Source organism: Dermacentor albipictus, chromosome 7 (assembly GCF_038994185.2).
Source record: "Dermacentor albipictus isolate Rhodes 1998 colony chromosome 7, USDA_Dalb.pri_finalv2, whole genome shotgun sequence".
NCBI classification, from domain to species: domain Eukaryota; kingdom Metazoa; phylum Arthropoda; class Arachnida; order Ixodida; family Ixodidae; genus Dermacentor; species Dermacentor albipictus.
In genome coordinates, this window is record NC_091827.1 from 64,665,229 (window position 1) to 64,685,245 (window position 20,017).

At 46.3% G+C, this 20,017-nt stretch overlaps 1 protein-coding gene and 1 long non-coding RNA gene across 15 annotated transcripts in view; both read right to left on the bottom strand.

The window, feature by feature from the left end:
* Nucleotides 1–176: 176 nt before the first annotated feature.
* Nucleotides 177–2,903, bottom strand: LOC135904753 (uncharacterized). The gene is made up of 3 exons (XR_010565202.1): nt 2,830–2,903; nt 2,448–2,577; nt 177–1,991 (listed from the first exon to the last, which is right to left on the bottom strand). It is a non-coding gene; the product is annotated as an uncharacterized lncRNA (long non-coding RNA).
* A 6,070-nt stretch (nt 2,904–8,973) lies between these two features.
* The window catches only part of LOC135904795 (uncharacterized), a 56,630-nt gene continuing 45,586 nt past the window's right edge, over nt 8,974–20,017 (bottom strand). For 13 of the 14 annotated variants that reach the window (XM_070521290.1, XM_070521288.1, XM_070521292.1 and 10 more), the window contains 4 exons: nt 19,020–19,137; nt 15,933–16,100; nt 9,870–9,986; nt 8,974–9,253 (listed from right to left, as the gene is read on the bottom strand). In XM_070521290.1, coding sequence (XP_070377391.1) covers nt 9,083–9,253; nt 9,870–9,986; nt 15,933–16,100; nt 19,020–19,137 — 574 coding nt within the window. In that variant the 3' untranslated portion in view covers nt 8,974–9,082. The remainder of the gene's footprint in view (nt 9,254–9,869; nt 9,987–15,932; nt 16,101–19,019; nt 19,138–20,017) is intronic. The other variant, XM_070521294.1, reaches the window with a different exon arrangement.

The following is a 20,017-nucleotide window of genomic DNA, read 5'->3' on the forward strand; positions in this document are numbered from 1 at the left end:
TGCAGTGCTCAAAGGGTTGAAAACATGTATATGTGTGTAAGGAGCAGAGTGACCACGCGTCCTCTCGGTTACAGTTAATCGGCGCGACCGCTTTTATGCAACCCCGTTTTTCCCTCGGCCCGTGCGCGTGGTGGTCGCGCACTTCTTTTAAACTCTTTATTGACGAGACAATAAAATACTTGAAAAAATCGTTTATTTCTTTCATATCTGCACTTATTAGAGCATGAGAATGCATACTTTGTAAACACAAAAAAATGCTATACATATCAGCTGAAATATAGCTTTGCTGCCTGTGGGCAACAGTAGGCATGAGTCCTTAAGTAGGCGTCATTGCACAATTCTTACGGGGTAGTGTGGAACTTGAATATGCACTCTTTTTCTGGAGTGAAACAAAGGTGTACGTTACACTTTCTGCACATTACACGTGTAATGCCTGTGCAGTTGTGGTATTTGCATCGACCTTTTTTGGGAGAAAACATCGGAAGGTGATCAATAGTGTCCAGCCTAACCTCCTTGCAGGGTACAAGAGCTGCTGGCCCACGGCGCTTCTTCGCTTGTAGCTCATTTTTAATTTTTGACGCGCCCAACGGTCGCCTTCTGGAAGGTGTTGCAACCTTTCCCTGCTGTTTCAAAACGCACGCTATCTCTGCTTTGAAATGCAGTAGGGTCATTTGCTGGTTGCGTGGCACCTTATCCGCGGTGGCATCTCGGCGGTACAGGAGCCAACAGTTGACGATTACGACATCCAATAAATGGAAGAATAGCCGCCTGTACAACCTTTTGGATCTGAAGTTGATGCCGTACAGCGCCACAAGCATGTCCATTAGATCCACACCGCCCATGCACTCATTGTAGACACCTACAATAGAAGAATGAGTTATGCTCACCGACGTTCGGGTCTTCTTGTCAAAGCGCTTCACAGTATTCTCTGGTGACGCCGATGCAAATGTGGACAGCAGCGTGACGGGACGATTGTCAAACCACTTCACAGCCCTCAGACTCACCCCTTCAAATGTCGTCTCCATATCCACGTAAGAGCCAGGCCCTTTCTTTTTTAGCTCTTTGTCGGATGGAAGTTTGCATCCTTTCAGGCGAGCTTCGCGTATTGTGCCTACGGAACTGATACCAGCCTTTTTGAGGACCACTTGTAAGTTCACACTGCAAACCCAGTTGTCAAAATACAAGATGTAGTCTATACCGCGAGGCACGACACTCGCCATTCTGAGAACGATGTTGCCGCTGGCACCGATGTCTGGAAAACCCGGCTACGGAAAAATTTAGCCTGTGTACACTTCAAAGTTGTACATTATGCTGCACTCATCGCAGAGACGGAATAATTTATAACCCCATTTCTTCGGCTTGTTTGGCAAGTACTGCTTCAATGGGCTGCGGCCTTTGAAAGGCACCAGCTGCTCATCAACGCATAGTTTCTGAGATTTTGGTATTTCACGGCATTTGGAGACCACGTGGTCCAATAGGGGGCCGCACTCTGTACAACCTGTCGCGTTCGGGGTCATTGAGGTCCGGTGCCTCCTGGTTGTCAGTGAAGTGCCGTGACTGTTTGATTTCTTCCCATCTGTCTCTCGTCATGGTGTCGGCAACTTGACTGATGCGGAACCTTTCCGACCACTACATGCGCGTTTGAGGCAGCTTCATAATTGACATAGTGAGCACTGTGCCGATAAACTGCTCCAAATCGTTGACACTCATTCAAGTAACTTTGTTGGGATTCCTCTGAGCGCTATACAGGGAAGACTGCTCACAGATTAGAGACAAAAAATCCATGTAAAAGAATTCTCTAAAATAACTGATTAGACACTCAACCGGGAATGGACAGGGCGGTACGTCCTTCCGCTTTGGCATGGTATTACCAGTGGAGCCTTGGACAACACTCCATGCAGGACCATTTTTCGAAGGCTTGGGAATTTCTTCGATATTGTCTGTGCTTGGAGTTCTAGAGATGCCTTCATCTTGACAGTCAGCTGAAAGAGCTGTGCAAATTAAACAGAAAGGAGATGCGATATAAACATGCTGAAAAACAAAAGGCAAACGTAACTAAAAAATAATACATGAAGTACCCGTGTGAATAAGGCAGTCCTAATAACACAAACTGTAGAATTACGGTTTTGATAGATGCGTAAGCAAAGATGATGTTGCAAACGCACAAAGAAACTCCAACTGCACAGCATAGACGAAGCGCCACACGCTACCAGGCGTCTCATATATATAGGCAGGGAAATGGGGAACGCATGGTATTGTCTGTCGTGACAGGAGTCGGTGGCTACACGCGGGAGCACCGACCGAAACGCGTCCTTGTGGTCGAGTGCCCCCCCCCCCCCCCCCTACCCCACATCGCACCTCTTCCTTCGGCAACGGACGCTACTTCACTTGTGGCTCGAATTGAATGTTTGCGTAATTCCGGCTGTGGCAACAAAATGAATGCTTACATGCCCGGGCTGAAGGAGCATTCTCTGGTTCTTTGTCGCTGAACGACTCCAGATCAGAGTCATCACTGTGTTCTGGGGGTGCCTTTGCGGCTATTTCTCCATAAGATATGTTGGGATCCATCCGTGTGTCCTGCATGAGGCCGTGCAGCACGTACGTTATCCGCGTAGGCAGTTTAGCAGACAAACACAAAAAAAGGCACACTGTAAACTCAACGGGACGAAAAACACAGCATAGTGTCGGGTGTTGCCTATGGGCAACAAACACGAGACGCGCCCTTACGGGCACAAATTAGTAGGGCCATAGACGTAATTCGAAAAAGAGCAAACTGAGGCATTCATCTAAGCAAGTACGAAAGCAACGAAGGAAAAAACAAGTGCTTACCAGGAAATTGACGGTCAGAGTAAGTCGTGAAGGCGACTGCTGTGCAGAGATTTCCGCGCCAAACTTCTTTTTCCTCTTCTTCAATTACTTTATTATACGTCAGATGGCGCCACATGCCCATGTGGTACTAAGATGGGCGTAGTTTGGAGTAAAACAAAAGCGTCCAGAACCGAAACTGAACCAGAAAAAAATATTTTCTGGTGTGTTGCCCTTGGGCAACACTCGTCAATAAAGGGTTAATTAATTAAGAGGAAGCTTTAGCTCGGGCGCAACTCCTACGCGACCTATTCAAGTATATGTAAATTCTGAGATAACCCCTAGACCTTGTTGAAACTTGTTGCATTTGAGAAAGAAAGTTAAATCCTAGTGAGTGTTACAAACGGAATTTCAATCTTTGGCTTGAATTTTGTTAAAGACATTTTCAAATATTCGAGCGAATGAAAAAGAATAGGAGCACGAAATTCACAAATTCATAACTCTGCATCAAGAACAGATATCGTGGTTCTGTAAACAGCATCCATTAGATCATTCAAAGCGCACAAATTAGATGGCATCTTACATCTTACGTGAATTTGTTACGTTGGCTACAAGGGTTCTGCAAAAACTGTATTTCCATATTACTAAATTATTTTATATTCATGTGTAACATATAAATTTTGTCCGCTTTAGATGTACTGTTAGATTCAACTCACGCAATTGTATTATCATTTTTCGTTGTTAAGTTAGATTTCTAGGCTTGATAGTTTCGTTCTTAAAATTTTCGATTTTCGCCAATTTTCAATAAAAAATCGATGACCTAACTCAAAATTTCGTAACCAGCAGTCACTAGATTTTAAGTTTTTCTTTTAAATGCAACAAACTTCGTCATAATTGGTGCAGTGGTTGCCTAGTAAAACGAATTCTTCTTTTACATGTATTTAGAAAGGAACACCCGAGCGAAAAGCCCCATGTCTCAGAAAATCCGGCGTCGACATCGGTGCCCCATGTCCGACGTCCCTTCGACAAAGACAATATTGAACACAATCCCGAACCATGCACACCCAACCACTCTTCTACCACCAAATTGCTCACACCTTGTCTGATTCTTTACAAAGTTAATCCTTGGAATTTTGAGAACGGCAGCCCACAAACAAATATAATGGAAGAAAATGCCAACAGAGCATGTCTTTTGTGTTAGCTCTTCTCAGACTGAAATAATAAAAGTGCGGAACAATAGCAGAAGATTGACCCAGGTGAGAGGTCGCGTTTCTATCAGCAAGCTCGCCTTCGTGCATAGCGCTCAGCGGCAGCGTTTCCCGGTAAGCGTTACGATTACATAAGCTGCAGTTGCCGGGAAGCATGAAAAGCAGCCAGGGGTCTTCAAATGCCATGTCCACGAATTCTGGACATTCTCCTTTGGAACTTCACAGCAATGCAGATGTGTAACTCAATGGGAAATTGTTTTTTCTAAATTATATTTCAGAATGTCAGCTGAGGGTCAAAAAGTTTGAACTGACTACAACACCAGGGTAGTCCCTTTTAGCAACATATGCGTTTTGGCACTCAGTCGGAACATTGGTGGTGCGTACAAGTCGTTAAAGCAGGTCCGAGAGGGGCGGTGAAGTCCCACGACAGGAGGAAATCGTTTTGCACCCTCCCGCGAGAGGGCACATTGGCTTGAGAAAGCGCCAAATTTAAACCATAAACCGATTTATTACAGTTGCCATTGAGAGGGTAACGGTAGAGGGAGTGTTATGCAGCCTGTTGGCACGCGCAGGTTATTGAGAAGCAGCGGAGACGGTACAGAGTGGGTATGCGTGTGCATGTCTTCAGCGTGCCTGGGTATGGTTCTATGCGCATGTTCGCTCTGTGTATGAGTGTGCGGGCGTGTGCCTCCATATTTGCGCTTGCATTCGCGCGAGTGCGTGTATGCGTGTGTCATAGTTTGCGGCGTGTGTGCGTGCTTGCCTATGTGTGTGCGCGTGTGCACGCCCTTGCGGTGCATGCGTGGGTGCGTGTGAACGTGTACGCGTGCCAACATGTGTATTTCGAGTTTCAGCATGCACGATTGCGAACAAATGTGTGCGTGTTTCTGTGCGCATGGATGTCTGTGTGTGCGTATACTGTGTGTGTGCGGGAGAGTGTGTTTGTGTGCGAGGGAGACAGAGAGTGTGTGTGTGTGTGTGTGCGAGGGAAAGAGAGCGTATGCATTCGCGAGGGAGATAGATAGTATGCGTGTGTGTGCGTGCCAGGGGAGAGTGTGCACGCGTGCTAGTGCCTCTGTATTTGCATATGCTTGCACGTGTGGGTGGGTGCGTGCGTGCGTGCGCGCGTGTTTGTGTGTGTGTGTGCGTGTGTGTGTGTGTGTGTGTATGTGTGTGTGTGTATGTGTGCGTGTGTGAGCGAGCTAGCGAGCAAACTAGCGAGTATTTACCCGCTTACACCTACTATGACCGGCCGATACGTATGAAATGCCGCTACGTTGGCCACATTTCCCGCCACTACCGAAATACCCGGACGTCATGCCAATATCAGTCTGCGCTCCAACCTTACCGCCACTCACCAGGTACTTGTCTATCACCGCAAGATTCCACAGAGCCTAACAAACCTACGCAGGCGTCCTCATCTACACGGCAGAGTCGTTCCCCCTCACCACCACGACCCCTGTCTCGCTCATCCACTATTTTCTGTTATGCGTCCCCCATGTACCTGCACTCTATGTGAAACTGACGGGTGCAGCTTCGAGAAGTGACGCTGCTAGAATGACCGGGCATTCGATTGCTCTACTGACCTTACAGACGCAAAGGAACTTACTTGATGTGACGTAGATGGTGTACCTGTCGCTGCTCTGTTTGTTATAGGCCCGCACATCTGTGATGAGCGACCAGCTTCGTAGAAAGCTCCCTTACGTCCTGACACCTGCGGCGCCCTGTCTTGTGCGAGTCGATAGCGTAAGAACGCCGGCAACAATAGCGATGTGTGCCGCTCACGTTGGTGTCTCTGGCCGCCAAACAACTGCTTCGTTTACAGTTCATTAAGAGTTTTCCCATGACGTTGTTCTAGGCCTTGACTTCCGATCTGCTCACTCCGCCCTTATCTACTGCTCTGCTGGAGTTCCCCTTGATTTACCTTGTCCTGACCATCCCGAGAAAGTTCCCAGCAGGCTCTGCTTCACTGAGCACATTCGACTCGCCCCACAAGCCCTGACCAGCGTCCTGCTTTATACAGATCTACGAGTGCATGATGTTGATTGTGTTGTGTCTCCTCTCGCGGAAGTCCTCCTTTCTCATCACGTTGTTCTTCCGCAAACCCTCGTCAGTGTCAGCGACAACTCTAACAGCCTTCAACTCGTCAACTTCGCAATCAGTGACCACGTCCTACAACAAGGCATAGCCTCAGGTACGCCGTCTTCCTCCCAAGTTTGCCTTTTTCCAGCCTCAGCTGCTTATATTACGTCGTCTCCGGTTGACTCTTCTTCTTTGCCGGCTGTTCTTCCTCAGCTCACAAACGTTATTACTCCCGAATTCCGCGTCATCACGCCAACTACTTATGCCAGCTGCTCTCCGCATTCAGCGACATTTTTGACCTGGGTCGCCCTTTAGGCCAGACCTCTCTCACGACACACCATACTGACATGGGTGACGCACACCCTGTTCACAGGCGACCATACCGTTGGTCCTTGCACAAACGACAAGTCATTCAAAGAGAGGTCTTGAAGATTGTCTCGATGAATCATTAAACCATCCTCCAGTCCTTGGGCTCCCCCTGTCGTTCTAGTTAAAATGGACGCCTCCTGGTGCTTCTGCGTGAATTACCGGCACCTCAACAAGATCACGAATAAAGACATTTATCCTCTGCCACGCGTTGATGATGCCCTCGGCTACCTCCATGGTGCGAAGTACTTTTCTGCCATCGACCTTGGCTCCGGTTACTGGCAGACTGCATCGACGATATGGACCGAGAGAAAACCGCCTTTATAACTCCCGATGGCGTATACAAGTTCAAATATATACCACTCGGCTTATGTAATGCTCCATCTACTTGTGAATGCATGATGGACGCACTCCTTCATAACCTCAAGTGGTTCATCTGTATTTGTTACATAGACGACGCCGTAATTTTTGCTCCTACATTTGCCATGCACCCGCAGTTCCGCTCACTCGTTCTTTCTGCTTTTCCCAATGCTGGCCTTCAACATAATTCATCTAAATGTCGCTTCAGACGCCGCTAAATTACTATCCTCGGTCATCTTGTTCATTCATCTTGTGTGCGCCCAGACCAGGGAAAAGCTCTTGCCGTACAGAAGTTCCCGGAGCCAACGTGTGCTAAAGATGTCTGGAGCTTCATGGGCCTGCTCTCGTACCTCCGCCGTTTCATGCACAATTTTGCAGAGGTAACACATCCTCCGCTCTTCTGAAGGCAGACCCTTAATTTTCTTGGCGACCTGAAGAAGCAATTGCTTTCTGAAAGCTTATCTCTCTCCTTTCATCTCCATTCCTTCATGCGTACTTCGACCAGACTGCTCCAAGAGAAGTCCGCACTGATGCCAGTGGTCATGGAATTGGTGCCATTTTTTGCCAACGTCAACGACGCCATGACCGCGTCATTGCCTACGCCCATGTCTACTTTCTCCAACTGGGCGGAATTATCGGAACTAACCTGAGTTATGTCAACGCCAGAAGAAATCATCTGTGCTCACTGCTGGTTTACTCCTACCTCTTGGCGTTCCTACCGAACCCTTCTATCGCGCTGCTGTAGACCTCTTGGCCCCTTTCCCCACATCTGACTGACGCAAGAAGTGGATTGCCGTCGCAACAGAATATACAACTTGGTTCGCGTTCAACAGAGCCCTTCCAACAGACGTAGCCTACTTCCTGTTGCAGAACATTGTTCACCACGGCACTCCTCGTCAACTTCTTACCGACAGGGGTCGCTTCTTCCTCTTTACAGTAGTGGGCGACTTCCTCCATTCTTATTCTACCAAGCACAGATTTACTAATGCATGCCATCTGCAGACGAACGGTCTTACGGAGCGGCTTAATCGAACAATAACAGACATGCTCTGCGTGTATGTTTCTGATGACCATCGTGACTGGAATACTGCTCTCCCGTTTGTCATATTCGTCTACAATTAATCACGCCACGACACTGCACGTTACTAGCCATTTTATTTGTTGTGCCGCCGAGATCCAGTATTGCTTTTTAATACAATACTACATACCGCTCAAGAGTCCGTGTCTCAGTATACGAGCGATGTCACTGCTCGAGCCTAAGAAACACGCCAAGTTGCTCACCGTCGCCTTTGTGCTTCTCAGAACAAGCGAAAAAGCATTTGTGACAGTAGTCACCGGGACGCCGATTATATTCCCGGGGATCTTGTCACTCTGTGAACTTCCACCAGCCGTTTCGGCCTTTACGAAAAACTGATGTCCCGCTACTCCGGCCCTTACCGAGTCCTCTGTAAGTTAACCAACGTAACCTACAAGATGTCTCCGTCGCACCTACTACTCGCTCCATCCAGACTTCCCATCACGTAGTTCAAATCAGCCGCCTAAAACGCTACCCGTCCTTTCCTGCCTAAAAAGCAGCGGGACGGCACTCCCACGCCAAGTGGAAATATGTTGCGCACCTCTGCACAAAGCTGAGGAAGATGACCACGAGCTCAGGTCTGAAAAAGTGAACGCTTCAACGAATAGCCTGCTGTAGGCTTGGCTTTCTCAAATAATGTAAATTACTGAAGAAAAACGGACATCCACCTGTTGGTGGCAATTGCTACAAAGGAAACCCATACGGGTTCCTCGGAAGAAAGCCCTCATAGTTGAAGAAAAATTCGTCCTGGCCCCGGGACTCGAACCCGGGACCACCGCCTTTCCGGGGCAGCCACTCTACCATCCGAGCTAACTAGGCGGCTAGCAAATGGCAGGGCGAAGTCGAATTTGTCGACAACACGAAGCAAAGATTTCCATTAGGCCTTTGATGCTGATGATGAGCTTATCTCACAGTTCAACCGCACCATGGTCAATATCACTTAATCAAAACTTTTGCGATTTATGCAACCTGTACATTTATTACTACGGACAATATATGGAAAAAGTGAAACTTAGCACACAAGTCATCAGAAACACGCATTGGGAAGTACATAAAACGCAAAAATAAAAGCATGACTTGTATTTATTGTTCTACAACAGTAAGCCGACTATGTTTTTGTTAATTAAGGAGTGAATAGCGTCACAATCTTCATGAAGTCGACGTAGACTGCTCCTGACGTGGAAGCCTATCCCGAAACAAACTTCTGACTATATTCATAGCAGAATTTCCTGAACTCCTTCAAGCGTTCGAAGGGACCTCCAGTGAAGCAGCGCTTAGTGACGTCGGTTAGGTGCACGTTGAGCAAAATCCAACTGAACCTGTGCTCTCTGTCCTTGCTCTTCATAGTCAATTCAGCCTGAGCGAGGAAATAAATAGCACACAGTTAGTACTTCAGAGGCAATAAAATTATTGCGCAAATACTTGAACAAGGGAACACGTATTCCAAGGGAGGGTTCGGCCACTGTGTTGTTTATATATCCTTGCCTAATGTCTCTCGCAATATTTTCCCACTGTTTACTGCGGCGCTTGCTTGATAATTACTGATGCAGCGCCTCGTGGATATTAACTTTTTCAACATGCACTGCTCGCGCACTCAACTTCGCATGCTGCTGCACTTTCTAGAGATGCGCCTCTTGTGGATATATTGGCGTGGTTCTTCGTTTCTTTAACTTTCAGGAATGCTATGCATGAAACATGTCGAGAAGATAATTAAGGAAAAAGCCAAAATCTACCCACGTATTGTGCCATGACTGTCTCCCGTGTTGAGCTGTCATGACCTAAGCAATATGTCCCACTGCTATTCTTTCCCATTTTTCGTCAGTTGATCAAACGGCACTTCGTCTGCAGGATAACTTCGTATTTAGCATTAAGCTGCATTCAGTAAAGCGAGTGAGGGATATGTTTCACGTGAAATACTGAAGGTGTGGCGCCTTCGCAGACGAATGTCTCAGCAAAGCAGGAATAGAACGCACCTTGGATATCAAGGTATGCGCTGTTTCATAGGTGTAGAAGTAAGTCGTCCCTCGAACACTGCTGATGCCAGCCATGGTCCTTTCTCTTAGCAGTTCCACGTCCTGTTGCTCGCATGCCTAGACGTAAAAGAGAGGCACGAAAGTTCACTGCAGTGTTCACATCATATAAATTTTTTCTGAATTAGTTGTAGAGTATAATAGTTTTACGATCTCCACGCCTGGAGATGTCAAATCACTGGACCCCTCGGTCGGGACAAAACTTTGCAGCTTGTGTGCGACATCATTAGCGTGGGTACAGGGCTCACTGGTCTGCGCGTTATAACAAAAAATATATGTTACATTTTCCAGCTCCGAGTAAATGAAGGACCTACGAATCCAGAAGGCTTCGCTCTCTGCCATTGTTGCTGGCATGATTGAGCGCAGTTCTTTTCCATTCAGCCGACTTCTTCATCTGCATAATGAATTACATTCCTTGTAGCCACTCTTATCTGTACTTCGACTTTAATGGAGGCATAATTCGTGTACACTTCTCGTAGACTAGAAATCCAAGGCGCCAACATACACGGGCGGTCGGGAGCAGCAATCTCGACATCCATGGAATTGTCCAATACTCAACACATACCCATCTTGAGGACGCTCAGAAAGAAGTTGTTTTCGTAGAAATCTCTTTGTATTTTTAGCCAAACTCCACTTGTAATATCGCGGAAATAATGAAGTATTCTCTTAATTTGCAAGTTTACTTTCATTGATATCAATTTGAATTGTTTAGTGATCTGACAGGAAGTTACAAGGCATCTTTTTTTTTAAGGAAAAATTGTTTCTGACTATTGAGCACATTTTCTTGGACACAGTATTTTCTCCTGCTCTGTTGGTGACGGGAGAGCGATTCACAGCGACACTGCTAGTACAGTGTAATCAGAGTCCACGCTAACACTCCCGCCACCTGAGATATCAGAGACATTTAACGTGTCCGCTATTCCGGCAAACTGGGGTGGTCTGGGCGGATTACCGGATGGTCGGAGGCGTAAACGTAAACGTGAGCGGCCGCAGTGGTGAAGCCGCCTGGTGGTGTAGAGCTCAACCAGACAAACACCGAGCTAAAATTGCAGTAACCTACTTTATTCTGCTTCGCTGCTGGTGCAAATTTCGACAGTGGCGTAATTGTGTTCACAATTACGCCGCTGACGAAAACTTACACCCCAGCAAGGACGAATATAGTAATAGGCTCTGTGTTTAGGTGGTTGAGCTTTGCGTAACAAGCTGGCGCCACCAATCTGGCCGCTCACGTTTACGCACCCGACCATCTGGTAATCCGCCCAAACCGCCCCTCTTTGCCGGAATTTCGGACACACCAAAAGTGTCTATTCGAGAATTAGCGGGTCGGGTACCTGCAAGCGGATTACCGGTTGATGGGAAGCGTAAACGTGATCAGCACTGGGATGGGTACGAGGTTCGCCGTTCCTGCCGAGTCTCTTGCTTCTGCTTGACCACTGCGTTAGCCGCTCCCAGTCCACAGCCAGTACTCGGTATCTTTAAGACGACCTCACTGGAACTACGTTCCCGCACGCTACCGTCTACGATGCCTGACGACGTATCTCCGCAGATGCCTCTTCCCAAATCGGTCCTGTGTCCCGGTGTGCACCACCAAGGGCACCTGCTGCTTTCAGTGGCGCGAATGACAACAAGTGGACGATGTGGTGTCGTCGTACGTGAGGGCATGGCAGAAAATTGAACCACGCGATTTTCCACCTAGCGGTTGTGGCCAGCCTCTGGTACAACAACCATGAGAGGAATTTGTAGACATGGTCAGCGTTTACGACCTCTTTCGTAGATGTGTTTCGCCGCCCTGTTGTTCGCTAGCTGCGCGCAGAGTAGCGTTTGCAGGAATGAGCTGAGCAGCTGGGTGAATCATTCATGAGGTACACTGAAGGCATTTTAGACTTCTGCAAGAGAGTCGACGCGACCATGTCCGAGACAGACCGAATAAAAAATATTATGAATGAAATAGAGCGCGACGTTTTTAACATGCTGCTCGCGAAGAGTTCACACGCTGTGGCAGAAATAAGCACTGTGTGCCAAAGTACGAGGAGCTGGGCAGGCGGCGCTCACTGACCCGCCGACCTTCTTGGCAAGACTAGTGTTTGGCTACATTGGCTGCCATTCACGACTAGTCAACGCTTCTCGCTGCGATAAAGGCGTTTGTGGGTGAGGAAGTAGCGCGCCAGCTCTCCTTAGTGCTCAGCCGCAGCATTTTCAACAGCCAGCTCCAGATTTTGCGCCCTCACTCAGCGAGGCAATTAAGCAAAACTTGCTGAGGTCTTCCCTCTCCACCACCAACAGATCCCTGAATTGGGGATTCTCAGTTATCCTGCGTCACCAGGTCCCGACCATCCTCTGCAGCTGCAGCGCGGCCCTTAATCCCACCGACGGGGTACCTAGGCCCCCACACCAGTCGCAGTCCCTTTGATTGAGCAGACGCCACGTCCAACGCGTCCTGTCACCTGGACTGGACATGCCGTCACAAGCTGGGGCCGTGCGTGCGACGATCGGTCAATATGATTTGCCTCTCTCTACGCTGCTCCGATCGCCGGCTTTTGTCGACGCGCTCAATTGAATATTGACGCATCACTTGTGACGTTCCATAATACAGACGTGCCAAGACCATTTGTTAGCTCTTACGACTCATATTTGGCACCGTCAGCCTTTCGACCGATGACCGTTACCCGTCGTTCACATTCTCCGCGTCGCCGCTCAATGTCAGTGATGCGAGCCCGTTCTGTGGCTCGAGAAGAGGCAAACGTATTGTTGCAGTCCATGAGGCAAAGACTGCGGTGCTGTCGGGCTGCAAAAAGTCTTCACCGTAACCCATCAAATGCCATAGATGTTTCTGTCTTTCATAGTCCTCAGTCGCTCTTCATAATTAATTTGACTGGGAGCTTCCCTTACTTTAAGACTTGCCCAGCTTCATTTGCAGTCTTGCCGTGAGGACTCATGCGATGCGTCCCGTTGACATTAGGCTCCCATCGAGTCTTCTTTCAACTCTTGATTTCAAGCAAGCACCCGCATTTCCAAATGTACGTCCTGGAATTATTACGCCTTTCCACATACCCTGGAGCACCTCATACCTATTGTATCCCCTGAGCACTATGGCAGCATTCCTATTCCTCTTTACTGTTATTGTGTTTTCCTGTGTTTCACACATCTGTCTACTCCGTTTGTCAATATACCAATACATTCACATTCTTCTACGCTAGGTATTTCCTATCCCTGTATTGCCACTGTATGTTTGGTGTTTTCATTGAATACTATAACGCCTGTTGTTAAACGCTAAACTTCAGACCTCACTTATCGCCTTGCTTTCCACAGACGTCGCATATCACTTAGCTTGTTTGCTAGAAACCCAATGTCGTCCGCATAAAACAAACCTGCATGCTGCTGCTCTACTACTGTACACGCCTGCTTGTATGATAGATTAAAAATTATATTGCTTCTTTCTAGCGCTCTTTCCATCCTCAACATGCACATCATAAGCAGCAGTGGGGATAAAGGGCACCCCTGCCTCAGTCTTTTGGTGATATCAACTTTCTCCTTGCTCCTCATTCCTTCCCATTCAACGCAAACGCTATTTTCTAAGTAAATCTCTCTTAAACGCACAACACAATAACCGCCTGCGCCTACCCTTTCCAGAATATCCAACAAAATGCTGTGTTATACGTTGTCATAAGCTCCTGTAATTTCTAAAAAGGCCACATAATGACGGTCTTCTTTGTACTCTTGGTATTTCAATACACTGAGTAAGGACAAATAATTCATCATCCAAACGCCTACCTATTGTGAAGCCACTCTAAAGATCTCCCAAAATGCCATTCTTCTATGTCCATGCTTGCTGCTTTACTTCATTTGCCCTCATTCCTAATCTGTATGTTGCCGATGTTATGGTCATCGGTTCACGGATGTAATGGTCAACGATTACATTGATTCTACTTTGCCTTCAACTGCGTGGTATGCTTCTATCTTCTAGACTTTTTTCTACTGTTTCAACAGAGCCTCCTTACTTTTTGATCCTAGTTCACAAATCAGCGTAACGGAAACAGCGTTTTACCCTGTGGATGTGCGCTTCGCAATTTTTTTATTCGGCTGTTTTTTCCAGGTGGAAATTTGTCAGCACCAGCTGGCTTTTCCATCTGGTTCTCTTTCATGCGCCTTTCTTCCACAACTAGAACCCCGTCAGTGCTTTGGAAAGATTCAACTGTTATCTTTCGGATGTAGCTTAATGACGCGTGCCCTTCCAGTTTGTTTCCCTTTTAGTCTATAGGATATGTTCTTGTATTGTTACAGACTTCCTTCCTAATATTTATATGTTGCTCCCAAATTGTCTATGTCCGGCCTTCATTTTGTCCCTTATTTCTGGCAACCAATGTTAACTTTCACCTTTTATGTTTGCTTGCGCATGTATATGAACCATAGATTTTTTTTCCCGGTATATTTCCCATTTTCTGGTTGCTTCATCCTGCGGCAACTGCGCTTTTTTGCCTGCCTGTGCTCTCGGGATGCTTTCTGTCTTTCGGCGTTCACCTCTACTATCTCTCTGTTCCCCCAGCGCTTCGGTTTCTTTTTTTGTTTTCGAACAAACATGTTGCTTCTCATTCCGTATGTCTGTCGATATTGCACTTGCAAGCTCACTATATTCTCACTCTTTGCTTGGCAATTTCCCAAGTTCCTCCTCAACTCTATGGAATATATTTGTTATTCGATGGCAGCTATCACCGACATTGCCATTCATGAAACCGTTACTGAACTTACTTTTCTTTACCTGCATTTTTTTCTCCCTTTTGCTGTGCAAATATTTTTATTCACCACTCCTTCATTTATTGCCTCAGTCCTGGGAAGTACGCTAAATAATTAAATAAGTAAATAAATAAATAAGTAAATAAATAAATAAATAAATAAATAAATAAATAAATAAATAAATAAATTTGTTCAGTATTCAAATTAAGACTGGACGTTTTGCACTCCTTGCGCTCTTCGCCAACTGCATATCCCATTTTCAAAATAATGCGTTTATGGTCATTCCCTATGCTGCTATACCCTTCCTCGTCAATGACCCTTTCTCTCCAATTATCATGAACTCCTTCTCTTATCAGACAGTAATCACTGGACGACTGCTGGTTTCCCACTTCCCGCGTCGTCTGCTCATCACACTTAGCCCCTGTGTTCACGACAACGAGGTTGTGTTGCTCACAAAGATCTGTCATTGACTTCCCGTTGTTGTCGGTATAGCCATCCTACACGTTTGGCATTCGTGTCACTCAATAGGACGATTTCGACATCATTCCCGAAACCCTTAGTATCAGCACTTGGCCGCGGATGTTCGGAGACCAGAGTCATCCGGTGGTGAAGCAGCGAACCTATCGGTGGTGACACCCACCTCCTCCGTTGTGATTGCGTTGTGATTGGTTGGCCTATTTACTAACTATACACAGCCATGCAGCTCCCACGGTCGCAAATACATGGCGATGTTCGCAAACAAAGGCTTCGCTTTTAAATAGTGAGGGCGTATCCCAAACGATCCACTATTTGGTGGACGTTGCTGGATCGCTACAAGCCTCAAACAGAGCCGTGTTTTACTTGCAGTTTATATTACGACCCCCAACACAGGGTCGCAGGTTGTTTACCAGCATCCGACTGTCATCTGTACAGGCGTCCTTCGTAAACGCGGCTGTTGTTTCTAGAGCAGTGCAGACGACCAGATTGTGCAAGCTGTGCAAGATGGCCGTCCACAGGCGGTAACAGTATGGACTAAATGAATAAACATGTTGCTTTGTGCAGGTTGGGCGAGGGCACGCATAGTTTTTGTCTGCTACTGTGCATCAGCCCAAACAGAAACAAACTACAACCACCATGCAAGCGGGAGAGACAGTAAAATAAAGCTGTTTGCTTGAAGATTCCAAGTAGTTAAACGTTCCTTCACAGCGCTTTGACAAATGTGTATAGCCGAAACTTGGGTGTGCACCTTACTGGGCCCCATTATAGTTTTCTACTTGCGATCAGAAATATTCCCACCTGTGATACACTCGACATGGTAAAGCCGCCGCATTTATTGTAGACCGCATCAGTCGGCTTTAGATAGGTTTTGCTCATATTGTAGTTCAGCACGCCCATCTGGATCGCAAACGCCACTATACTTGCATTCGTTGTGAACGCGGAACCTTTTAGCGGCAGAAACTCCACCTGAGGGATGAAATGCATTGAATTGATTAATGTTTTCTGAAAAAATACGAGTCTCCATGCGAAGAAAAACAATCACAAAAAAAGATTTTTTAAAAAATACGCGAAGATCTCCCTAAAATTGAGGCACAGGTACAAGTATTATTGGTCTATACTCCTTTCAATAGCCTAAAAAAACTGCTGTAACGGAATACGAACGAAAAATGAATCAGGCTAACTTTCATGTTGTGCGCTGCAACTGAAAGTTGTTGTAAAAATGTGTCTTTTAATTTTGTTATATTACTGTGGAGGCAGCATGAAGGCGGTAAAAGCATTGCTCTCACTCTCGTGTCTTTGAGATGTTTCAAGGCAAAACGACGCATAAATCGAGGAACCTATGTGTACTTTCCTCAGTGCAATGGAGGCCTTGGTGCAGGTTGTCTTTGTTATACAGTTAAAATATATCATCTAAGCCATGCAACAAAAACAATAAAATGCGCCTATAGTCTCATACAAGTCGAGGGTTGGACAGCATTGACTTTGGCACCAAAAACAGTCTCTCATGAACCCGCATTGCGGTATCTGCGTTGGTACCACATACCACCCCCACTTTTATGGCGCACTTCTTTCAGCTTATCATAGCCTACATTTTTAGTAGTCTTGAGCTTTTTTGCGTGATGGGGCTAAATTTTCAATGAGTGGTTAAAAAATAGTTTATTGTGGCAGAGGAATAATGCAATGTCCTGAATTGTACTTTGCTTGAAAACTCGGTTAGGCATAGATTTCGCCATAGTCTGCGCTCTACATTTTCTCTTATTTCTTATCCATTACCATCTGTTACCCACTTCCCAACTGTAAAAGGCACTGCACTCTGCTGCAGCTGATAAGAAAAGGTATAAGGGGACCAAAAACTCGTTTCCAGTGTTTTATCCTGGTACCTATACTGCCTGCGATCGTGTGCCTGTATTCGAAAAGTTCATGCACTAGAACTCTTTTAGCATGTCCTATCGGCCAATGACTATTTCGGACATATTACCAGGCCGGTCAGTCACAAATATTACTCATGAACGAAAAGCTTTGCGATTTAGAATCCGAGGCCAAATTCACAAAGCCTTTCGTTCACAAAACATTCACCCGCCGCCTTTTCTAGTTGTATGTCCAGCGTCTGGATTGATTGTCATTTGTCCTTAGGAACTGTCCTGGCGTAATAGGTATTTGAGAAAACTGGCCACTGTACGTGCACTCGCCCACAGAATTCACGAATCACGGAATCGACAAGAAAAAAAAGACCTCTCCATCCCTGCAGCTTTGGAACTTCGTCTGTTTTTTTTAATCTCCAGGCTATAGTGTTATATAGGAACAACACAACTTTCTCTAACTTTACTGCGCTCGGTCACCAGATGCTCTGAAATTAATATCTTCTTTCCGATCATGTGGCCGTACGCTATAACGCTTGGGGCGTCAAGCTACAATAGAAACGTTTGTAACATGGTCATATCAACGAATTCAATGTAAAAAATTATTAAGGCGCCAGGTTGCTTTCTTTAAAAAAAATACGTTCACGTATTGCGACAGAAGATTAATTTCCTGCTACACACCAGATTGTGAACGCGTGTTGAAGTCGTGAAGGTGCGGTAAGCGTTATTGCCAACAAAACCGAAGCCCGGCAGATAGCACCAGGTCGAAAAGGCTGTAAAGAGCTGAGGAACATGGGAGTATCAAAGAGTTGTCCTGCCACTTCCCGTACTGAGCCACGAATTAAATGACAAGTGCGCGCTTTATTCTGGTGATAGAGTTCTTGCGTGGCCGGTAATGTGGTACACACAGGCGGGTTGGACGGATGGCCGCGTGAGCGGAGGCGTAAATCTGAGCAGTTGGTTTGGTGGCGCCACCTGGAGACGCTGAGCTCCACCAGACGAAGACAACTAATACTGAGGTACCCAAGTGGATTTTCTTTCACTGCTGGCGTAAATTTTCAGCAGCGGCCTAATCGGCAACACGCTGTCTTTTAATACGTTATTCTTCACTAGCAGCGGCGTAAAACAGTTTCAGTTACTGCAATACCAGCCCCCCCTTTTTTTTTATGGTCGAACTCTCACACCAGGTGAGGCAAGCAATCGGCACGCTGACGTTTACGTCTCCGCTAACCTGAAGATTGGCCCAATCTACATGCGTACACCATAATACGGGACACACAAAGCTCTCCAACGCCCCACTGCGTGTCCGCCAAACAAACACGTCAATTACGGATCTCGGAACAACTTCCACAGCAGGAAGTTAAACCTGTCTTTTGAGGTTCCCAAACCCACTGAGGTTCCCATTCATGCGGCCCCACCCAACGCAGCACTACGGCGGATTCCCCGCTCCAGTAGTTTTCGGAGAAGAAAAAGAAATAGTGAAGAAAATCCACCCTCCGAAATTCTGCATGTACATGTGTGAATGGCTTCCACAAGATGGAACATAACTCCGAGTTTAAATAACGTGTTGCGAAATATTCCCGTCTCACATTGGAAATTATTTTAGGTAGGTTGAGATACAATTTTATTCTTCGTTCGAAGTGACCCAACCAATTCTACTTGAGCTCAGAAATGGCTGCTTTTTCCCGGGGCAAGCCTTGCGACGACATATATCTTTTTTTGAAATTTACCATCAGACACATCTCAAAACAGATACCATACAGCAGAGACACACTTCATAATTGTAGAAATGTATGCTTTAAATTGTATTACTTTTTTATACCGAAGTGTCTACATGTTTTCGACTTAATTGCAAGAAACAAGGTCTATTCATCTCCTGATTGTCACTGTGGCAAGAATACTGACCATAAATGGCTTTTCTTCGTATATAACCTTAAGCGCTGTCCGGGAAAAAAAACTTCTCAGTTTGCCCGAACATTGACTGTGCTGGTGGTGATTCGCTTGAGCACTACCAAGGCGCACTCACCAACTGTGAAGTAGCTTTATCCGGAGACATCCACGCATTAGTGGGCAAGGCTTTGCAATAGAAGCGATCCGGCATTGTCAATATGCACGTAATGAAAACCACGATGGTCACGTCGTTCCTGTAAAGCATGGCAGCGTGCTGTGAGTGCGTGCCTTAGGTGGTCTATCTGCATCCGTGAAAAACTAGTCGCTCATCCTCTATAGACCCCAGGGAGGGGGGTGAAGGCACAAAAGGCTGGTACGCCCACTAGCATGGTGTTCTCGGAATACCTTTGTCGCGCAGAACCTGGCCCCATTAAACTCCACGGTGGCATTCATTTTGCGATAGACGAAATAAAACTTCTGTAGCCGATCATGAGGTAGCGTTGACAAGTGGTACATGGTGGTCGCCACTAGTGATGTCAAGAAATCCTGCTGCGCGCATATCGCCATCGACACGAACTTTCCCATACTTCTTTTTGTTCAGGCAGTTTTATTCCACAGGAGCGCTGTTTTTCGCACTTGTAGTGCCTGTTTTTGCCGTCTTGCACTAACTTCAGTGCGAATACACCAATTGGAAATTAAGAGATGTAAACAAAGAATGCCGGAATTAGGGCGTCCCCGTAAGCTTCAGAAATGGGCCTTCTTTAGCAAAACCTCCCAGAAAAAATATATATATATATGTATATATGTTGTATGCTTTATCGACGTACTTCGTCGTTTTCATTTGTACATAACCATCATCATTTTTCCTGTTTTTCTACTTCGCGCATGAGCTAGGGCGTTTAGTTTTTTTGGAATAAAGAGTGCTTGACAGCTTGGTCGGTCGCCGTTTTATAATAAACATTTATATATATACAGAGAGAAAGAGAGAGAGTTTTTTCTGTACCTAATATACCTGATACAGGGTGAAGATGCATAGCTGCTGTGATAAGGGGGGTTCCACCAAACATTCACAAATCTGTACAAAAAACAAATTACAAAAAGAACACCGCAAAAGATACGGTCTTAAGACCTACG